The sequence below is a fragment of the Echiichthys vipera genome (genome assembly GCF_963691815.1).
Source record: "Echiichthys vipera genome assembly, chromosome: 3".
In the NCBI taxonomy this organism is placed as follows: Eukaryota; Metazoa; Chordata; class Actinopteri; order Perciformes; family Trachinidae; genus Echiichthys; species Echiichthys vipera.
The window spans coordinates 11323065-11346730 of NC_139828.1; the positions used below are offsets into that span (position 1 = coordinate 11323065).

At 40.2% G+C, this 23666-nt stretch overlaps 1 protein-coding gene across 4 annotated transcripts; it reads right to left on the reverse strand.

Annotated features, from left to right (window-relative positions):
* Window positions 1–49: 49 nt before the first annotated feature.
* On the reverse strand, window positions 50–18950 carry elovl1b (ELOVL fatty acid elongase 1b). 4 transcript variants are annotated; one of them, XM_083911417.1, is made up of 9 exons: window positions 18882–18946; window positions 6203–6317; window positions 2414–2517; window positions 2149–2339; window positions 1938–2018; window positions 1792–1848; window positions 1598–1703; window positions 1133–1269; window positions 50–881 (listed from the first exon to the last, which is right to left on the reverse strand). In XM_083911417.1, the coding sequence occupies exons 3-9, from the start codon at window positions 2481–2483 to the stop codon at window positions 567–569; spliced, it is 957 nt and encodes a 318-aa protein (XP_083767543.1). In that variant the 5' UTR covers window positions 2484–2517; window positions 6203–6317; window positions 18882–18946; the 3' UTR covers window positions 50–566. The 4 variants fall into 4 exon arrangements, with proteins under 4 accessions (XP_083767543.1, XP_083767545.1, XP_083767542.1 ...); XM_083911419.1 differs by lacking the exon at window positions 6203–6317 and having other exon boundaries at window positions 18882–18950; XM_083911416.1 differs by lacking the exon at window positions 18882–18946 and having other exon boundaries at window positions 6203–7570.
* Between the last annotated feature and the right edge of the window lie 4716 nt (window positions 18951–23666).

Consider the following 23666-nt stretch of genomic DNA (forward strand, 5'->3'; position numbering starts at 1 on the left):
AACACATTCAGTAATTACCTATTCTGCAAAATACTGACGGACAAAACGTATACGATAATTTAAAATTGGATTTATTGGCATTTAATTATAAATACACAATATAACTAAATTTAGAAAGTCTAAAAGCATACCAATACAATTAGTTATTTTTTTTGTTTGTTGTAAAACTATTTACAAAAAGTATTTTCAAGTTTGATAGAAACTGTACAGTCATCTGTCCACAGGGGGTCGGACAATGCGGAGGTCAGATAAGTAGTGAAAGGCCACCAGTGTGATACTGAACTAGGAGGTTGTTGCAACATCCGTGAAGATACAATTGTGAAATCATCTTCCCTTCATACATTTTGTTCCATAAATTGTTTCCCCAAAAAAGAAATAATAACAAACAAACCAACCAACCAAATGTGGGACCCCAACTGTGGAAATCATTGACACGTCATTTCCCTATGTGTTGCATTAAAACTGAAAACAGAGAAAAGAAACACAGCCAAAACTAACTTTGGAATCCATCCTAGTTTTAACAGGTTCACTGGGTCGTACTTCTTGGGCGTTTCCTTCCAGAGATCCTAAGCCTTCTTCATCTTGCTCACATGAGAGCTGCCGTTCTCGTGGCGAGCAGAGCCGTTGCTGGCTCCGTGGTTGATGCCGTTCTCGTGGTGTTTGCCGTTGGTGTAGACGGCCTTGCCGTTCTGAGACTGCTTCGCTTCCTGTATTGGCAACCGCTTACCCTTTACGTAAGCCTGGATCCAGAAGTTGGAGAAGAGCACGAAGAAAAAGGTTCCGTACATCCAGATGAGGTGGAGGATCATGGGGAACTGGTAGTCACAGCTGTCCATGAAGTAATATTGGGTAGCGTGGAGAGATACCAGCACAAACTGGGTCTGTTGGGAGGAAATCAGGAAGTCAAGCACTTACTATATATATATATATATATATATATATATGTAGAGGAATTCATCTTGGTGCCTTCTGGAGCAGAGACATTAACTTGCCATTTAAAAAAAAAACACACAACATGCCACATAACCAAATTAGTTTCATGCTGTCCTGGAGCGGATCCCTGAGGCTTTCAAGTAGCTAAATTAAAATTAAAAATTAATGACTAACACGGAAAAGTATAGGGTGTCCGTACCAGCTGAATGGCAGTCATGTATTTCTTCCACCACAAAAACTTCTGGAAGCGTGGTCCAGAAGCAGAAAGGCCGTAGTAGAAGTACATGATGATGTGGACGGAAGAATTCACCATGGCATGGAAAGATCCCATTCCACCTGCGGTAACAATCACCAACAGCATTAGGCCGACTCAGGCCAGTGTAGTCGAAGAACCTCGGAGTGAAACCTCTACATTCTTGATTATTCTTGCAAGGTCAGAGACTCTTAGTTAATCATTTTCTTGTGACTAAACAGAACTCAGTACTTTACAGGTAGCCTGCGCAGGCGTTCTTTAACAAGACAAGAGCGGAAACCAAAGGGAGGACATCGTTGCTGATTGTACAGGTCAACATGTACAAGATTGTTTTGTAGATTGACTCTATTGCTCCTCAAATGATCATTTTCCAACTCTGACCAATATATATTTCAGTTAACTTGTTCTCACCAGGAGCATAGCCGACTCCCCACCACCAGGTCCAGGGCATGAAGGAGTGGTGAAAGATGTGTAGGAAGGTGACCTGGCCGTGCTTTTTCCTCAACACAAAGAAGATCTGACCGAAAGAGGATCGTGATAAGTTAAAGCTGAGCTACGGTGACAAAACTGCACTCCAAGGTGCTCAAGTTAAAGACTGAACTTACTGTGTCGATGAGCTCAATAATCTTGGAGAACCAGAACCACCAGGCCACTCGGACCATCTGGTGAGGAGAATAAAGACTTGGTAAAATCATCATTTCACTTCATATTAATTAAGAACTGTATATGACTGAGTAGTTAGGGGACTCACTCGAAGTGCTTGAGGACTTTCAGACATATCAACTGCGTCACATCGCCAGGTATACGTTGTGGCCCAACCAGACATCAGGAACTAAAGAACAGAATTTTTATTTTTACTTGGTTTGTAGAGCTGTATGACACTATATGAAAGGTTTAAATGTGTAGAAAGTACATTAATCACACGTCTTTAAAATGTTGGACTTAAAGTAATAGTGTCTTACTTCGTAGACAATGAATATCGACAGTGCCACTAGCGAGAAGTTATACACTATCATGGCTTCCTTTAGCTGGAAGGGCTTGCGGTTGGCCATCATGCGAGGTCCAAGGTACAGTACAAAGAATAGGTAAGACAGCAATATGGCGGACATTGGAATAGGATTCTGCATAAGTGGATATTCCTTCAGTCGGGAATCTAGAGAAAAAAAAATACATTAGACAACAAAAATATAGAGTTGTGTTTTGTATTTAGTTGGTTAAATCACCTACCAAGTCCCGACAAGAGGTAGTCGTAGATATCCATGGCATGTGAGCCAATCTCCTGAATCCCTTGAAGCATGCTTGCTGTCTTGTCTTATTGTGAGCCAATTTATCTGCAAAGGAAATCCCAACCAGCACAGAGTTACTTTTATCTGGTCAAAGCCAAACACAGCAGCAATCCTTTCACCACCCTTGTGACAGTTCTAAGAGCGAAATATCACTCTGAAAACAATACTGTGGCTTTTTCTTTAATGTCAAAATAAAAAATGATGCACATCTCACTGATGCACATCCGTATGAGTCAGTCAGTCTTTTTGGATGCTAAAATGTACCTTTATCCTTCCCCATCTGTTTGGAACCTTATGGATATAAAAGTGGTTTACTTTTCTTAAACAGTGACATTTCCAGGGACATGAGAAACATTTAGCAGTAATAACAAATGCATTACAAAAAAAATGACATCTACATTCATTGCTTTGCTCTTCTTAGTGAACCACACCCACTTAATGCCTTAAAGCAGGGGCATTTTGAGACGTTTACGGATTCAGCTGGACTGAAATGAGATTACTGAGGCAGAGCAGCTCATCTCTCAAACAAACACTCCCAACGTAAATACCAGGATGCTTGGCTACAACCACTCATGAGACATGGCCTGATATCAGAGAGGAGGTGCTACGGAAAACTGGGAGGGCATCCCTTATCCCACAGTTTTGTCACTCTACTGGCTGTCTATGCGTAGCAGTTGCCCTCCTCAAATTAGCCCAGTTGAGAGCAAAAAGGGAAACGTTCTTGATGACTGAACTAAAAACACAAACTGCAAAACCCTAAGAATGAAATACAAGTTCCTTAAAACCAAAAAGTGTTGCTTTTTGTTATGTAGCAACCGTATTTATTGGATTGGAACAAGTTCAGTTCATCTACTAATATGTACAGACATGAATATTGCTATGGTTTCCAGCATGTACCAGCTATGCGTGCAGGCTGTTCATATATAAAAACAAGGATATTTTGTGTGCCGAGGACATTTTTGCCATGGTATTGAGTATTGTTTTTTTATACTCGTATCGAAGTGTAAAATTCTGATATCCCGACAACCTGACTGTTGGCAAATGCTTATCGTATCAAATGTCAACTGTAAAGTGTATTGACAAAGTAGTGGACATGCAGGGTGCGGCCTCCTCACACCTCCCATTGTTGTACAATCTGAAATGCTGAAAGTTTTCACTGCCCAAGGCCTAAAGAACAGCCTGCCTTGAGCCAATATAATTAACAGCTAATCATTAGATGATGTGGAATGAAGGGCAGGGAGCACAGGGGTGCTGCTCACGTCAACAGCATGAAGAGATACAGTGTCGAGGCATTTGAAGTGTAAACTGCAGCTATGCATTTTACCAAAAAATTAGCTGGATCTAAATTTAAGGATATTAGCTCGCTGTCAGCATTCATTTTAAAAATGCTGTCTTTAATAAACAGGAAATGTAATTTGCGCTAGTGCATATTTGTTTAAGACTACTTCAGTCTGCAGCTTCAAGGCAATGAATATGAAACGCATAATCCTACATGTTTAGAGACTAACATACACCGAATCAATAATGTTAAAAACGCCACAGTGACGCATAGTTAATATCAAACCATAATAGCCCTTGATCTGCTATTTTGTGCATTCATCGAGTCAAAGTTAAAACGGATTGTGAACAGCACATATCTACAGTGTATACAGATTATCTCTCACAAACTGGTCATTCCTCTTCCTTGTGTAGAAACCCCCTGCAGCTTGTTCACTTCAGTGGTTTTTCTTAATCCCCACAAGGCAATGTCAACACCATAGCAGAGCATCTTTCTGGTCGATCTTCACGTTGAGCTTCCGGGTCATTCTGACCAGTTTGTAACCGTTGACACTCCCCTCCGTCAATATGGTGAAAACCTTTGACGTGGGTTTTGTCTTCTTGCATGCCTCTGCGTTATCACCGAAAGTGTAAAGGATAGTGTTGTGGAACAGATCAGATACTGTACATGACATTTCAGAAAACTCTTACATAAAACGCTGTGGCTGTTTTTGAACCGACGGTGAGGCATTTGGTCAGGCGCCTCACATTTCAACAAGAGTACCATCATGTCTGTTGTGTATCGTCTGTCTTGTTCTGAGGAAAAATGCTGAACAGTTAAGCAGATGACCGTCTGGTCATTTAAAAATCGGTAAATGTCTCGAGTATTTTAACACAGTGAATTATGAGGTGGCAGTTTGACCACGTCACATGGCTTAAATTTGAGCCAAAATTCTCCCTCAATTATGTTGGTAATGCATTACTCTGAGAGTTTAGTGTAGGTTTGTTTATGTGAGATTAAGTTTGACTCACTTTTCTGAATTCAATCAAATTATGTTGCAGATACTTGAACAGTGCGTTTAACAGTGTTATCAGGGTTCCCACTCTTTTCTAGAGATCATTTCCCAGGACATTTGAATTATGATCCTGAACAAAACTTAGCCCTTTCAAATGATAGTGATAGCCGATGATAGCTCTTTTGTGTGCATCTTCCATGTCTATGACTGGTCAAGTGTTTTCCAGGATGCGTGGGAACCCTGATTATTCAGAAATCCTACGACAGAATGTGTTATATTTGCTCAAAAATCGGAAAATCTCCCAGTTGTCATGTTCAAACTACTGTGTGAACATGCAACATGTGACTCGCTTGAGTGATATTTTTTTTTAAAGAATATTTTCCAATAATTAAACTGAGTCAGGGGGATATTCTAACGATCTTGAACACTAAGAAGAAAAAAGGAAACAATATTTCTGACCTAAACCCCAGGTGAAGATGGGTTGAAGTGTGAAAATGAAGCCCCTTCCATTCCAGCTTAGTGAAACCATACAACTTACCATCAAGTGACAAAGACCATTTTACAAGAACAACTAGCAACAGTTGGTGAACCTCACTGCTCTGAGGCTTCTGTACCCTTTCCTGTGAACTCCATCATAAAAGACACCACTTAACGGTTTACAATCTCCGCCAATTAAAGGGTTGTGTGTTGGCTCAGCATTTTACTGTTCAACGGTCATTGTTGTTTAGCTATATATTAGCAGTAATTTCACAAGGACAGGAATTTCCTCATCACCGTGAGAGGGGTCTTCTGTATTATTCCCATGACCGAGTGAAGCAATTTAGCTGCAGAAACATGACCACTTAAGCACCACCCTGACCAGCACCTTGAACAGACCTCTTTGTATGAAATGTGTTGTAAATAAAAACTGCCTTGTCTAACCTTAGGCAACGTCTGTCCTCTCTCAGCAGAAATGTTCATGATCTACAACCCTTAGCTACATCAATCCATTCTTGTGGCTAAAGTAAAAAGAACGTTGTTTTAACACACCATACCACACCACAACACAACCACTTATTCAACAGTAGGCAACTTTGACTACGAGGTCGCTGGTTTACATCTACAGAGAAGACATGAAACAGTGGAAAGGGAGGGGGAACATTTCCTATGCAAGCCATGTCAATGAATCATAGGGATGGAAAAAGGGAGCTCACACTCACGAGGTTGGAGTTAATGATGAACCAAAAAAAAAAAAAAAGGAATTCAGGAGCGGACAGGAACCCGTTAGTCAAAACACACAGATAAGTGTCCGTTATCAAAAGGATCTTTTAAACAGAACAGCCTGAGATCCTCAAACACCAAAAGAATGGAAACCTTCCCCGATAAAAAAAAACAACAACCCTGAGCTGCTCAACACTTGGGCAGACTTCACACAAGTTAGTTCACCTCATATATGTATATATCGTTATGCAACTTACCTTGTAGGGACTAGAATTTCCCCCCTTAAATCATCAAAAGCCAAGGTGGATTCCTCTTTCGTAGGGCAGCAAAGCCTCTCCGTACACTATAAGGGCGGGCAGGAAGGCAGGCAAGCTGGGACGGCAGCAGCAAAAAGAAAAACACAGAGAGAAAGAGATAGATAGAGAGAGAGGGAGAGAGAGAGAGAGAGAGAGCAGATGTGGTAAGGGAATGAGAAAGTAAACTGACAAAGTGTGACTGGTACAGCAGTCTTCCGAATCCCCACCCTCCCCAACTCACACAGTGGATGAATAACTAGCTCACAGAAGGAAAGGGAGGGAAGGAGGCTGAGAGAGAGAGAGAAAGAGCGAGAGAGAGAGAGAGAGAGAGGGGGGGGAGGAAGAGAGAGCGAGAGAGAGATAGCACTGCTTACAAGCGAGCGCCAAGATAGAGTACAACTGGGGTGATAGTGAGATGACCCCTATTTAAACCCTCACAACTTTCTACTTTGTGACTGCCGACCTGAATTAAATAAATTCCCACCCCCTTTTTACTCGCCATATCACGCCCTCTCCACCCATTGAAACACACATGTAGAAAAGCACATGCAACTTTGGAGTCGCCCTGGAAGTTTCCCCTCAGGGGTGGGCTGATAATATTATTCACAGGCAGTGGGCGAGAAATCAGAGGAGACTCTGTTATCATGAAGGGGGCCATTGTTTCTCTCTTTACCCGGCCAACACCCATAAAGAAAAACTAGCCTCCATGCCTCTCTCGCTCTCTTTCTGTTGGGAGACAATCACTATCATTGCTAAAATGTTGTTCGTCTGCTTATTATCTGGCACAGACCCACGACATGCTCGCTACATATAATCACCAATTAAAGCAAACTTTATATTTTTTTTCTGGCAGCTCCAAGAAAGTGCAACTTGTGATAGCCTACCAGAGAATAATCTAATACATCGGAGTTGGGAAATGTCATCAATGTGATGTTTGCACAGGGTTGGATAGAAAGGCTAATGGCAGATCAAAACAACTGCGGCAGAGTGAAGACATGACTCATACAATAATGCTTAAAATTCCTCTTGCCATGTTGTGTAAGGAGGTGAAGTCTCACTCGATAGGATATCACTTACTCCGATCTCACTGCCACACCCAGTCGATTCATTGGGAGCGAAACATTGTAAATCCTAGTCAAATTTTCTGCTTATGGATGATTTTAGTACTTTAGCAGCTGGTAAATGGCCACTGAAGGGAGGATTGGAAACCCTCCTGTCTCATTTATAATAACTTTAGATTTGCAAGCATAACTAGCCGTCAATGTGGTGATAAAACACATACGTCTGAAACATTTAAGATCAAATCACACATTTGTAATCCATCTATGAGGCAGCATTCACCCCTGCAGAATAAAAATACAGAAATGAAATAGCCTTACAAATCCAGATCATCCTCAAAATTCAGTTTTGGGAGGCTTCTAAGTAAAATGCAGCAATAAGAAGCCTAGAAGTCTGTAACTGCTATTAAAAGCATATTGTCTGATGAACTTGAACTTTAAATCAGATATCTAAAGTGTTGCATGGATGATCACTGTAAATGCTATCATCGGTGCTGCACTGTATCTGATTGTCTGACTGAATTCATCACTCAGTCTGGGGGGGGGGGGTGGGGGGGGGGGGTGATGGGAGCAGGAGTGACTGCACGCCAGAGTATTCTAACCCCTCCTTCAAATACCGAAACACACCTGACAGCAAAATAGATAAACGTTCTCTGCTCGTCACCGTCATTTCAAGCATGATAGTATCTCGTCCCGTGCAACCAACACTCCTCTCCACCACAATAAATAAGCAATGACATTTAAGGTGGTTTACAAACGTAGAAACTGCTGACGCAGTTGACTGAAATGGAATAATTATATACTACGCCAGTGTGACTGAAACAGGCTCCATCAAACCAAAACAAACCCAAAGTTACACACAGCAACCAGAGTTATGTAACAGTTACGACTATTTGGCATTAAGTATGTTAAAGTCAAACCTAAAGTGTATTGTGCACAATTAGTAATGACACTAATGGTAAAGGCGAAAAGGCTTGTTCAGACAGATGAGTGTACATGCTCACAACTACAAATCTGTAGTGACAGAAAACACAAGTCATCCATTCAAGTGGACGATGAATTACACAGAGTAACTTACGAGCCCCCTTATGAATGTTTAATGCATTTGTCTAATGTCTTAGTTTGTCCAAGTTCACATTTCTCTCAATCTTTTTAACCCTGAACTTATGAATTAAAGCTGCAGTCGGCAAGTCTGGCAGATCGACGTGACTTAGCAAAATTTTGAATGTTTACAACTCTCACGCCCCTCCCCAACTTCCACCAAGCACCCCCCTATCATGCTTGTAGTCCAGATTTCTGTGAATGCGGCGTCTCTTCAGCATCGATCAACGGGATGGAGTACACAGAGGTCTGCTGGTTTACGATGAGATTAATAGCTACCCTATGGATTCATTACTTATTTCAGCGTTAGCACTAGAAGCTACTGACCATTTTACGGAGGGGTGGGGGTGGGGGGGGGGGTCTGTGGTGTTTGCATGAACTGTGATTGACAGTCAGCACTCACACAGTCCTGCACTGGGTGGACCACACGAACTGGGAGCGATGGATTTTTGCAAAACAAACAACAGTCACGTTTTTCTAAAACCGGCTGATTTATGTTGGTCTATTGGAGCATAGAAGCGGTTTCAGGGAATCTTGCCGACTGGTACATTAAAAGGTGCAGTCCGCAACATTTGTTTGATCATATTCACTGAAGCCGACACTATGCTCCGATAGAACAACATAAATCATCCGGTTTTAGAAAATAAAAGAGCCTGTTTGTTTTGCAAAAATCCACAGCGCCCGAGTCATCCCGTCCACTCAGCGCAGAGCTGACTCTCAGGCACAGTTCGTGCCCCTCATCCCCCCGCATGTTACAATATCACAGGCACACGCCTCAAGCTAGGCATACCCTAAATGCCATTAGCAATTGTCATCTATGAGTAAGTTAGCCAGCCTACCTCCATGTAGTTTATTGATGAGAGAAGACAAGGGCGCGTTCACAGAAATTTGGTGCACGCGCACTGACGTGAGCGGAGGAGCTCGGTGGTAGAGGGGGAGGGGCGTGAGAGTTGTATGCATTCGAAATGTGACAACTCCATCTGCAGCTTTGTTAAAGGTTGGTTTGTCTTCAAAATCAGTGATTTCAATTTCTTATCAAAAAAACGACAGTAACAAAGTAATTCAGTTTTGATCCGTAAGTATTAGCAGGTGAACTTTCTTAAATTTTTCAAAAATATCCACATGCTGACAAACAAGGATTTATTATTCTTAATTATACAATATGGGATTACGCAACAAAATTTAGTTGTAGCCCTCTCATGCAACACAAATTACATATTCAAAATATTTAAATGGTGATAGAATATAAACAATAAAACAGGCCTAAACAGAACAAATTATATAACAGAGCCTAAGGAACAGCAGTGAGCACAAGTCTCTCACAGAATGTCCACCAGCATTTCACACACTGGTGCGAGGACTTTGACTTTGCTGACAAGGTACAAATCTCAGGTCAAGCTATGCAATGTTGTATAACTGCAATGGGAATAACTTTCAATGTCGCGTTCAAGGATGAGCAAGAAACAATTCAGCTCTGAAAAAGCCAGAGCATATAGTCAAGGGATCCTTCAGTGATTTATCCAATAATACCCGAGTGAATGCCAAGTTAAAACAGATACAACGAGCTAAGAGAATACTCGTGTCAAGCAAAAGCAATAACACACATTCCAGCCAAGCTGGATGAGAAACACACCTGAGAGAAAGCAAAAACAGCATCAGTCACTGTGCACTTCCTAGGCCCCACCTTGGGTTCTTCTGAGTCCAAATATGTCTATGCTAGAACTGTGCCTTAAAGACAACAGCAGAGATCAAAAAGAGCTGTATCCAGAAGAAACAACACAAAGCTGGCGTCATTCTAGATGGGTTATACAACTTAATCTTAAACAAACTTGTTATGCTGCTTTGTCAGCCAAAAGGAAAGAGGTAAAAGGAAGGAAGCTGTAAAAAAAATAAATATATATAAACAAAACTAGTTCTAAACAGGCTCAGCTCTATGTAGCTATGCCCTATGACATATTTGCTAAGGATGAAAAAAGATATATACAAGGATAACTTCTGCGACATTATGCTATGAGCAATGAGGAGATTTCTTTTTAGCATTTACTTCAAATTAGTGTCAAAGTGGGACATAAAATACAAACTGGTCTGATGCGGGTCTACAGGGGGTGGAAGATATCACTGGCTTATACAGTAGATTTAAAGTATAGGTTTATGTTGGCAGACAAATAAATTGCAATGTGTCACACATTTTCAATATTATAGTATATAAATAAAGTATTCAAACTTAATACTTTGTGTTTTCAGTCATCTACGTTATTTAAAAGAAGGAGCTGTACTTAACGTTCAGAACATTAATATAGCAGCAGACAAATATTTGTCCATTAGAGCAATGCTGTCCTGAACAGAGGACGGCAGAGTGGCTCTCTGTCGGTGCTTGTTGTAATTGGAGTTGTCTGTTGTTTGTTTTGATGGCCACTCCCGCTGCACGTGCATGTTGGTGCAAGTGGCCGTGAAGAAACTTCTGTGTCTAAGAGAGCCATGTGGAGGCAATCGCAGCCCACTTTTTTCCCCCAGTAGAGCTCATTTAAGTTATATTTAAGAAGTTATTTTTTCAGTTTCACAATTTATATCAGCTGTCACGAGAGTCAGACCGATATAGTGGTCAGCGTATATGTGGTCCGATGGGCAATGATATGAAAACTCGTTTTTACAGATCATATGACACCATTTCTAAATCAACTCAAGCACAACTTGGGTGATTTAGAAATGGTGTCATTTGATCTGAATGCAATGCACTGTATAAATAATGTATAATGGTACATTTTCTTTAATATGGTTATTAGTTTCAGAAAGCAGCCCTCTGAGTACCTCTGCAGAGTCATATTTGAACAATCTACACAGAAAAGGTCTATTTTCATTCCAGCTCAAAAATTCACTATATATCAGCTGCAGTATTGGTAATCGGCTGAAATCTGTCGGGCCCTAGCTGTGACGGTCATCTTTGCGGGGGCTATTTTACAGCTGTAACAACTTATTATCATCACATCTGTTTTAAATCTATTGAACAGTTACTGTATGAAAGATCCTACCAAAATAAGTTATGTTTGTGGGAGACAAAAAAAGAAAAGACAATTTATAAATCGGCCTTAAAAATCCAGGTTTGGATTGAAGCCCTATTGAGGTCAATGATACACATGCACATATTTAACTGTGTTTACACAACACTGGATTTGAAAGAAAAATCACCAGTAACTTCGTCTTCACCAAAATTAGGACCCTTCAATAGCTTCCATCTACGGCTAACTCTCTGGGCAGTAATTGTTCTACAACCTTGTCTTTTGCTGCATCTGAATATAAGAATTAACGAGCCGGTGGCGTTGTTGGTTGCATCATCAAAACGAATAGTTTAAATGTTGTGTGCAAAGTGACTGTACATAACCCTCGAGAACTGATTGACTGATTTAATCTGTATAAAAACACTGTCTCACACTAGACATGAGTATCCTTCATTGCACACATAACATTTGCCTTGAGTGCTTAATGTCAGATAAGGTAACATCAAACTTCAAAGCAAAGTTAAGTTACCATATAATAGCTCTCACTGACTGACTTATTTAAATGATTACTCAACTTAAATATTGTTCTACAACCATGGCTTCTGCTGCATCTGAATATAAGAATTCACAAGCTGGTGGCATTAGTTTAAAATGTCGTGTGCAAAGTGACTGTACATAACCCTCAAGAACTGATTGTGCCCAACGATTACCAGCCAAGCATGGCAGATTTGTGGTATGATAAAAATGAATACCGGGGATTTAATGATGTACAAATTGAACGCAATACATCCATTTTTAAAAAACACATTTATAGACAAAAACAAGAAAACTTTAACAACTAAAAGGCTTAAGTCGTAGTAACTGTTGACCCCCCAGCACAGGAATGTTGCTGAACCTGTCTGGACACTGACATTGTTTACACTATCTTCCTTTCATTGTGTTGCCTGAGGGTGTCTGTGCGTGTGTGCGTGCGTGTCAGAAGGAGGGTGGGGGAAAAGTATCACCCCTACCTGCAAGCACTTAAGGCCGGCCGGTGAACACTGGTCTCATTCTGTTCAAGCCCCTCCCTCTCTGTCCCCTCTGCAGGTCTCAACGGCTCAGATTTCTGAAACTTTTCACGGACAACAATGGTGTTATCGCGTCCTTATGAATGAGCTCAAGCTGATGCAGATTGTGGAGAAACAACTGCAGCTCTGCAGGTAAAGGGAGCTCAGGTGAAAGTGAATTTGCATGATCGCAGTCTTCACGTCTGTGTTCACACAATGAGGCCTAAAGAGGGACATGCAATACTAGCATGTTATGAGCAAAAGAAGTTGCACCTGCTTGGGTATGGTGTTGCAAGTAATTAGTTTTAGGATCTGTTACTTTATATGTAAGAATTGAGTCAGTTTTTTAAAAGTAGCATTAATTGCACAATGCAAAAGGGTAATTTTTTGGTGTATTGATAACTTCAGTTATAAAATTGTATTTTAGGAACAGTGAGATCTGAGAACACGGAGACACCGCCACAATAAAATCAAACAGGACAAGAAACTTTAGTAGTCAAAGCTCTGCCAGATTTTCTAAAACTATTTGAGAGGTAAGTAAGTACTGCAAGTGCACCAGTAGGGTCTACAGTGATCCCTCATCACACGGGAGAACTGTGTGCACACCGCCGTGGAAAGCACTGTAGGTCAAAGTTGAACCAGGAATGGGCTTTGTAAACTGTGATGGAAGTTTACGACAGGGTATTCATTTTACTGCTCACCTTTGGCTTTCTCCGTAATAATCTCCTAATTCTGCTTAAAAAAAACAAAAACTGTATGATCATATTTTTTATAGCTGTAGATATCTCAGCAATGAACTTGGCTAGTCCAATGTTTAATAATGATTTCAACAGTGGCCACACCTATGAAAAAAAAACATCCAAGTTGTAAGGAACCAATGAACAAGACTTGAGGCCTGTGTAAAGCATCTTGCCAGGTAATCCAAAGGTGATTTCCAACCAAACCCATAAGCACAAAGGAAAAAAATGCCCAGGATTTTCCTCAGAGGATCCAGTTCAAGAACAAGCCATCACTTGAAAACACTCAAACGACTCCAGACTTGTTATTTGGGTTAAGTTTACACCAGACATGACAGACTTGTTAGGATTACGCAAGACTTAACCATGAGTGGAATGACACTCTCCATGTGTGTCAAAAATACCTGAGATGTTACTATGACAGGAACTTCCACTTGATAGTCTCAAAACAACATAATGCACGTTTTTAACGCCTGCTGTAATAAATATACAACTGGAATTTGCTGATATGACTGAGATACGATCGAGTAAACAAGCAGTTAAGCCAGCTCTTCTGAATGGTTCTCTTCTTAAAATCTGTAGTGACTTTTTTTTTTTTTTTATAAATCTAACCTTCGGTCTAATTTTCCATAAAATGATGATGCAGCTGTTTCACACAACACGTGCACTTTCTGTGAAATCTCTTCATGGCCGTTCAGACAAGCAAGCAGATATTAAAACATAACACAACAGGCAGTAGTAGTCCCAGGTCGTGAAAAACAAACAGAAAAACCCACAACAACAAAAAAGCCGTCAGTGATAATAGTAAAAAAACAGAGTAAACTTGTTTCCACCTTTCCAGGCATGCTGGTCAAAACACAGCCGCTGTCATCTCCGAGGCCATTAAAGGACATAACAAGGCCAGTGCTTACACTGACTGCACGCACTCACTTCAGTTCTTAACCTTGCACTGTTTAGCCAACTACAAACCACAGCTATTTACTAAGTTATTAAGCCCTAGTATTGAAATTAATTGGTGCATAACCACCACCAAAGTATCACTTTTCTGGTTTTCAAATTTGATGATTCCTTTGATTTGATATGCATTTAAATTTGTGGATCATAGTCCTTGGACAAACTGTAACCGTTACAGCCACTAAAAAAAAAAAAAACAAACAGTTCAAAATTCACACCGAAGGTCAGGCTGTAGTGCAAATGCTCGACAAGATTTGTACTGTTTAAAAACAGTCTCACACACTTCACAAAGCTTAGCTGTAAAATACATTAGTATCCTTAATTGCATACAAAACCTTTGCCTTAAGGGCTTTAAAGTTTGATGTGTTACCTTACCTGACATTTAGCAAAGTTAAATTACCATTCAAATTGGTCGCACAGACTGACTTATTTACATGATTACTCAACGTACAACGCTAACGTTGGCCGAGTTAACTGACACCACTTAGATCTAAAGTAAAGAGTGACGGTTTACCATCTTGAGCTTCAAACATTTTTCAAACAGCCCGGGGTGTGAAACTGTCACTGATCAATGACACTAGATCTCACTGTGTGCTTTAGTGAACGGGTCATTGAGAAGTGACAAGGATCCCTTTAATACCAGACTGGTAGTGGATTCATGTTAGTCATGCATGTTTCCTACACCAAATATTCACAACCAAACACGACACTTTACTACAGCTGCTCATTGACCAACAGGAGATGACTGTAGCAGACTGTGCGGACTATAGGACTGCTGCATGAACACACCCAGCTCAGCCTGCAAAAGTTGTCCTGAGAAAACTCTGGTATAAAGAGAGTCCATGTTATTTCCACTGGCTGAAACTTGTCAAACTAAATCTGACTGCAGATCTCGTGTCACACCAATCCTTGCATCCCTTCTTTGGCTCCCCATAAAACAGATTTTAAATGAAAATAATCACATACATGGTCTTCATACATCTCTAACCCCTAAACCCTGTACCACCTCTAGTCCACTCAGATCATCCGACCAAGGTCTCTTATCCAAGAGGGCGTCAAGTTGGACTTTGGGAAACAATAACCAACATTGTCACCATTTTACCGTAACAATTAATCAACAAAATAAACAACAGATTAATCTACAATGAAAATAATTAGTTGCAGCACATTTGCTTTATAGATTAAATCTAACATCCTTAAGACGAGCCCTTGAGCGAGGTGTTGAAATTGAGAGTTGATGAAGTGATAACAACATGCAATGCTGGAGCATTAACGGTCACAGTGCTGCTGTTGTGTTGACATTTACAGCAGTAAGTATACCTGGGCTTGTTGACCTTGAGGCGTTTGTCTTCATCCCACGGCAGTTAGTTACGGCCAATGTTTACATGTATACACAGAGTTAGTGATCCATTATCTACCTTAAAGAGCTCATCCTGTGAGAAGAAAAGCCTCGACGAGGGCCATACAGGACAAGACTTTCAAGATACACATGTTTGTTTTATAAAAACATAGACCTCAAATTTTGTAAATTGTTCTTGATGTGCAATACTGATGGATTGAAAATGATGTTGTTACCATGTGCACAAGTACTTGTGCAGTAAAAAAACCTACCATTTAAGCCTTAAACAAGAGTTTGACATGACTAATACTCTTGCATCCTGCAATTGAGGTGGGGGAAAATATAAACTAAGAAATCACAAAGAACATTATCTTTATACAATCATGTTGAAATGAGCTGTACACGAAACCCTGAAAAAAGTGGACTGGGATTGCCTCCACACGGCTCTCGCAGGCTGTTCCCTAATACCTAAAATATGACATTTTTTCCACATGTACTAACATGCATGTGCAGCCAGACAGGCTATCGAAACACACACAGAGGGAGCCTGACTTCATTCTCTGCTCAGGACGCCCTCACTTTATCTTTACATAGCAAATATTTGCTGCTGTATTAATGCTCTGAATGTCGACTACACCTCCTTTAATATTTACGCATGTATTCTGAATCACTCGAGTGAAAGTTCAACTGCTTCAGCTGCTCAAATAAGTCAAATGTGTTTTTCCTGGCACACAATCCTTCAATCTAAACCTAGATGTATGGATAATAAGAAGTATCCTTAATGGTATGACATAGTTACATCACCTGTGACACATGCTAACCACATTAATTGTAGCCTAGTAAATGTTGTCATCATTAAACTTTTGTGGCCTGGAGAAAGTGTGCAGGCGTTGCACAAATACAGTAAATGCATGAATACTGGGCTACCAAAGAATACTAAAAATAACCCCCATCCACCGTAAAAAATGTGCCTGGGGAAAATTAACCTGAACTCATTTTCAGAGTGGTCTCTCTGATAATGCATGGGTCACAACCTGGAGCTACAAAGAGCTCAAAACAAGGCGTAACACCCATGAATGTACCCGAGTCCACTCTGGCTCAAAGTGAACCGTTACAGTTAACGTTATAACATTTGGCCAGCAGTTAAGCTTCACGTCTGATCGACTCAGGTGAAACTTTAAGTGCTATGATTCAGGACCTGCCTGTTAAACATGTATGTGCGCATCAATGCTTTCTCCATCACTTACATGAAGATGTATGAGAGTTACAATCAAATATGTGCAGAGAGACCCGTTGTTATAGCTCTACGGGTTTCTCCACATCTCCATATGTTGTGTTTCTCTAACATAAACTTCACAGGTCGCATTACAGCTCCATACGACTCTACGCATTATGAAAAAGAGATACTTTTAAACATTGCGATTTTTGGAAGTTGGAGTGTGCGTCACTTAAAATGCATGTATTGTTACGTGTTATAAGTAGGTCCATTTTCATTACGTCCACAAGGGGTCGCCTTGGGTTCAGGAGGTCAGCGAGACACACATCATGTTCAGGAAACTTAAAGAACTTAAATAACCTTCTACTTTGCTGTAATTTAGTGTGATTTCAGAACATGCTTTGGCCTAGAATCAAACACTGTGCTTGGTTCATTTGGAGTAAATCTCTAAATAACACAGTATTGACCAGTAGTGTTAGAAAATAGCCTACTGCGGTCAGAGTGGGCGTCTCCGTGTGTTACGATTCATAAAATTCATAAAATGTTCTTGCTCCTTCTCACTTATCTAGTTTGTACTTATTTTATTTCAATCTGCTGCTAAACTGCACGCTGCGTATTGTTGTATATTGTATATACCTACGCTTAACAACGACGTCTGTTGCACTCTGTCACACTTGGTTCATTGCTTGATTTATCTGATGTTAGCTTTATTTTGATTTGATTTATGTTTATGCTTATTGTTACTCTGATCCTTTTCCGCCTTTGTATCGAAACTGTTGCACAATAATTTCCCTCGGGATAAATAAAGCTTCTTGAATCTTGAATCTTATGTTAAAAGTAGATTATTAGATGGTCTATAATGTGTAGAGTCGTTTGGAGCTGTGATGCAGTGGTCATTATAGGGGAGAACACCTTGATAAATGTGTTTGGTTATTTTCTAAGATGAGAGCAAGGTAACCAGTCGTTTTAGATCAACCCAAAACAAACTGTTACCAGGATGCTGAGGTGGTTGATTAATACGTGACTGGCAGAGATCAGCGTGAGCTACAGTGGCTCGAAGTGTAGAGCAGATGTTTCTGAAGTTATTGTGCGAGATCAAATCCGGCTGGAGGTGATCTTTCAAACATTACATTTTCTGAAACTTTTCTTTTTTTTAAAAAAAGGTGGCAGTAATGTAGCGCACACCTCTACAATCATATCTGCCACAGTCAAGATTAAAAATCGTCAGTAAGAGGTTTGTGAACGTGTGGTGAATCGCCAGCATTAAGTCAGTTTGATATTCAACATTCATTTGATATTAAGAATAAAAAACTATCCGGCATGTAAACCATTTTATTGAATTATGTCAAACCACTTGTGCGACATAAAGACTAATATTCCTCATGTATCATAAAACATATATTATTCAAAAACAAGCCTTGTGATACGTGAGGAATATTAACCTTCACGTTGCACAAGTGGTTTGACATCTCCAGGTCAAAAGATAAGGAAGCGTAAAAGATATAAGTTCACAAAAAAATATATTATTAGAAAACAAGCCTTGTGGTAAATGAGGGATATTAGTCTTTATGCTGCACAAGGGGTTTGATATAATTTAATGGAATAGTTTACATGCATAATAGTTTCAACATTCATATTCTGAATAGAAAATGAATGTTGAATATCAAACTGACTTAATACTGTTTTTTAAATCTGAGCACAGCTGCTGTTAGAGAAACACAACAAACGGAAACCAGTCGGTGGAGAAACCAGTAGGGACAACACCGGCTCTTTGTCCGCAGCACAGGTGCAGATGATGAGGAGCGGGCAGACACAGGAGGATACCGCCAACAGCCAAAATAACTGAGCTCCTCTGATGTGCAAGTTTAATCTCCAACCACAGGGGATGCGCATTTGAACGCACCACCAGACACGAGGTCAGAGGTGACTCGCGCTCAACTTTAATTCAATAATAAAAACACTTTTCTTATTTTGCAGCAAAAAATGCACTTAGTCAACGTTTAAACTATTCAAATTATAAAGAAAGAACAAATAAAAGCAACCCCAATTTAAATAACGTGAATATTAGGCTACGGAAATGGGCAGCGCGCGCGACCCCAACAAAAATGAACACACCTGAAACGTCTGAAAACTCGTTAATTTAGCGTATTTCTGACTGTTTAACTGTACAAAACAACGCTAGGGAGTACTCACTTGAAATGAACCAGCGGAAACTGTCGAAAGCGGGAGGCTGTGTGTGTGAGAAGTCAGCTCTGCTTCCTCTTCCTCTCGACGCAACCCCCTTTTTGATGGAGCTGGAAAAAAAGGTGGAGTCATCTGTACACCGCTGTGAGTGGGTGAGTGGGTCGCCTAATATGGATGTAACCAACCTACTGTATCAAATGTCAATCCTCACCAATACTTAAATCAATCACCTGCAGCTCCAGTCTACGTTGTTCACTGGCAGCTGGTGCTTTCTCCATAAAAGTGTGTGCTTTGATGGAAATGGACCTGTCTAAACTCTGGTATGTATAGTTCTTATACATATCATTTCAGTCTTTGATGTAAAGAAAGCAAAGAGACAGGAGTTGTAACTGGCATCATATTACCATCATACTTATATAGGCTAAACTATCATAAAACAACTTAAAGAAATCTCCATCATAGGCAAAATAACACACTAAAAGCAGACCTGAGCAACCTTCCTCCACCTTTTGGTGGGGGGGGGGGGGTCAGTAGCTTTCATGATTCAAGATTCAGATTCAAGAAGCTTTATTTATCCCGAGGGAAATTATTTTGCAACAGTTTCAGTACAAAGGTGGAAAAGGATCAGAGTAACAATAAGCATAAACATAATTCAAATCAAAATAAAGCTAACGTCAGATAATCAAGCAATGAACTAAGTGTGACAGAGTGCAACAGACATCGTGGTTAAGCGTAGGTATACAACAATACGCACTGTTCAGTTTAGCAGCAGATTGAAATGAAATAAGTACAAACTAAATAAGTGAGAAGGAGCGATAAGTTATAAGTGTTAAAAATGTTAAATATGTAACAGCATTTCCTACAGAACTAAGTGACAGTATGGCACAGTGGAGTGTAGCAGCATTTCGTACTTAAGTAAGTTACAGTAAGTTACAGTAAACCACAGGGAAATGTAGCAGCATGTCCTAAGCACAGTAAATGTAGCAGCAGATAGTTACAGTACCATTAATAAATAAATAAAGTGATGTAGTGGTGATATAAAGAGACAGTGTAAAGTGTAGCAGCAGGTTAAGTGAAGCAGCAAAGTCCATAGGTGACTTGGCTGGGATCCATAGAGTCACTGGTTCAAGTCCCTGTGTGGACCATGTATGGAGCGTAGACTGGTGGCTGGAGAGGCTGGGCACTGCCGAGGTGCTGTTGAGCAAGGCACCGAACACCTAACTGTTCGGGGTGCCGGTCACTGGCAGCCCCCTCGCTCTAACATCTCTCCTTAATTGCATGTATGTACTTCGGGCACGTGTGTGTAACATGATTAATAATAAGAGTGAAAAAGACTCCATTTCCCAATAAAGTCATTCTTCTTCTTTTTTTTCTGTAACAGCTTCTATCTCCCCATGGGTGCAGATTCCAGGGGGGATATTATAATTATAAGTTATTCAAAATTGAACAATGGTATATTCAGACTTCACATTCTCCACATTTTAGATTCACATCTACAAATAATGTTTGACAAATGTATTTCTCACTCTTCATCTCTCGTCTCCTCCACTACAATGAAATGAACGGGTCATTTCTTACACAGACGCTGATGATCAGCACGCTTTAAAAAGGAGGATTACATATTTTGATATCCATCCATATAGATCAATCATGCATAAAGTCCCATACACTGGGAAGAATTGGGGTGAGACCCTTAAAAGTGAGTAAGCAGTGATATGTGCTGTTGGCTGTTTGGGACAATTAAACAAGAAAAGTACGCAAAGTAAATTATTGCATGCACAGTACTTTTTGAATGATATGGCGAGTTGTGATTTATGGTGGCACATTTCATCTGCGCCTGTGTCTCTTCCGACAGGCACACTGTACAGTACAATAAAAAACTGATTATTTATACAACACAGTTACAATACTCTTCAGTTCAATGAATGACAGAATCCCCAGTAAAGATAAATGTCTGCTCGTAGGCTACATGTCAAACAGCAGCAGCAACATGTTTTACATTTTCAACTATGTAAACCTTCCATCTCAGGTATGTGCTAGTTTACTCAACACCTAAAAAAAGATCTAATTACTTAAAGTGCACAGCCTCTTAAAGTAAGATGGATGGATACCCCAGTGTTGTGGGTGACTCTCCTGATGGTGAGCGCCACCTTTAGCCTAATGATTACACAGAAATCACAGATAAATGGAGGGTTTTGTATCAAGTCGGCAACCTCACACACCTGCTCTGCTCACATGATCATAAATCATCCGCCTTTATGGTTGTAAACTCTTCACCTGCTGTTTTAAGTGCAGGGACCTCTCTTAAACTCTTCCTACATCGTCATCAATCTGTTAAAAATAAGTACAGATAAGAAGCACATTTCAACACAGAAATATGCAGATATCTCTCTTTACGGTAACCCTCACAAAAGCTGAATTTCTAAGAACAGGTAGTATCACAGTTCATATACAGGCATGCCCTAAACCTACAGCTACAGCTGTGTCATAAACTTTCTATTTCTTTGGACACACCGGCAGCGTGGTTCGGGTGAATCGTGTCAGTGAACTATGCTCAGTGACGATCAAAGGTGAAAAAAAAGCCTGACTGGTTGCACTTCCTCCTGTGTCACATTTCTGGGTGATGACAGTAACACTTAGAGCAAAAGTAGAGCACAGGGCACCAGCAGGCCGTAATCTGGCATGCATGATTATCAGCTGCGACAGCGACGCTGGTATTGTGTCCTCCTTGTGAGTCTCTGAGTGTGTGTCATCATGACAAAATTTGTGTGTGTCATCATGGTCCTTGAGACACCTACTGCGACAGAAATTACCACAGAGTTTAATAATTAGTTGGGGTGTTTTTATGTTTTGTCTGTCCGTCTGCAACCAGAATTTGTCACCAAGATAGATGCAGTAGAGACCAAGAAACAGGTGTGGAGTTGAGATAAAAATGAAGGCTGAGCTTGAAAATGGATGTGATCCGAGCAAAGGTACTGAAATGTGGAAGCTAGGCCTACACACTTCACTGCCTTGACCTGATAACAGTGCAAGATAAAGTCATGAAACTTTTCAGGTGGGTAGTTAAGATCAAAATTAAGTTCAAAGATGGGCGTGGCCGGAGCAAGGGCACCTTTAGGCTCCTGGCCTGACTTGGTGTGATCCCATCGCAAGGTGGTCTCTAATAATATCCTGTATACGTCAACATCACTTTTGGAAGTTTTAAAAAAAGTATATGTGTACTATCAGAAGTGTATGTATCATAAGTGAGATATTTTGGTTGAATAGGTAAATGTGATAAAAGAATATGGACCTCCTAACAGTTTTTTTTAAATAAGAGTATGAATTGAGTTTGGCAAACAAATCCAACACTTAATCCCAGTTCAGTAGTTTATTCTTATACTTACCCTTAGACTGCTTTCTTTATACAGTACACATTGTATGCACTGAAAATCACTAAACAAAATTCAATCAGTATTTAAACAAAATCCGCCTGCTGGTCTGAAAAAATGGTAATCCCCTGATGACGACTGACTGATAACTCTGAATACAGAAAGTGTCATAATAACATTCATAGTGACCCCAAGTGGGTTTGTTGGGTTACTGCAACCTATGACTACTTGATTCTGTCCATGTCCCTTTTTATGTAAGTTTACAGTAAACCCTAGTATAAAAATGGAGATGCAGAGTGAAATTATAAATAAACTCAACAAAATACACACAAATATGTACGTTATTGACTTGTACATACATCAAGTCACACATAAAGCAATATTTCAGCATGTTCCAAAAAAGGAAGCCAAAAGCGATCAATTCTAACGGCAAATACTTTATATTTTTGAACCCCCTAAAATACAATCTTTAATCACGTGACTGTGAGATAAGGGTCAGATACATCACACGTCTTGAGATAAAAGTCAGGATGGCAATTAAATCTCATTTGTATCTTAATTTACATGTTGCCCCCCTAAAATCAGGAATCTCACCACCTCAATTCCACTACTGACTCGCTGCAGCTCAGTGAAACACTATAAGGACAGATAAGGACGCACCCTGAACCCTCTTACGAAACTGTAATCCTGGGAAGAAAGGAAAGTGCCATCACAAATCTAGCAGTCTGCTGTTGCTCCTTTACTAAGGAAATGTAAATCATTTCATAAAGCTATACCTGTGTGAATAAGATTTTATCCTACAGTTTTATCATTCCAATACTGGAGATAATTATATCGCAAATAACCTAGACAGCTTCTTTTTTGCAGGTTGGGTGCCATTACACAGCAGAGAAAAAGACACTGTCTTCACTTTAGTGGCAACATTTATCTTCGTGACAAAGGGATCAGTCAGGGAGCTATCATAAGAACACTCAGCCCCCAAGGGCACAAGGAAATAGACAGCTTCAGTCAAACATGCCTTGTTTATTCATGATTTAAATGCATTTTTTGGAGACTAGAACTTTTTCTATTTCAGGTCGAGCTCTGAGCTCAACGACAATATCTTAAAAAGGCCAAGAATTTAAATCATATGTTATTGAGAGTTCACAAAAAAAGGAAAAAAGAAGTGCAGCACGGACTGCCAAACATCCAGAAAGGTTTGTGGGATCATTCTGCTTCCTCTGTCCTAAATGTGGCTTAAGAGGAGGGGTTGTTTTCTCAGGACCTTTACCAGAGGGCTGGACTTTGGTGGGCTGGTTGCTCTGCCTACAGGATGAGAAGAAAGGAAAGAAATGGAAAAAAGGGAGGGCTGATTGGGGGTTTCGAAAGGCCTTTTCCAGCCCTTCTAGTCTTTCAATTTTCAATTTATAGGTCCTCTGCACCC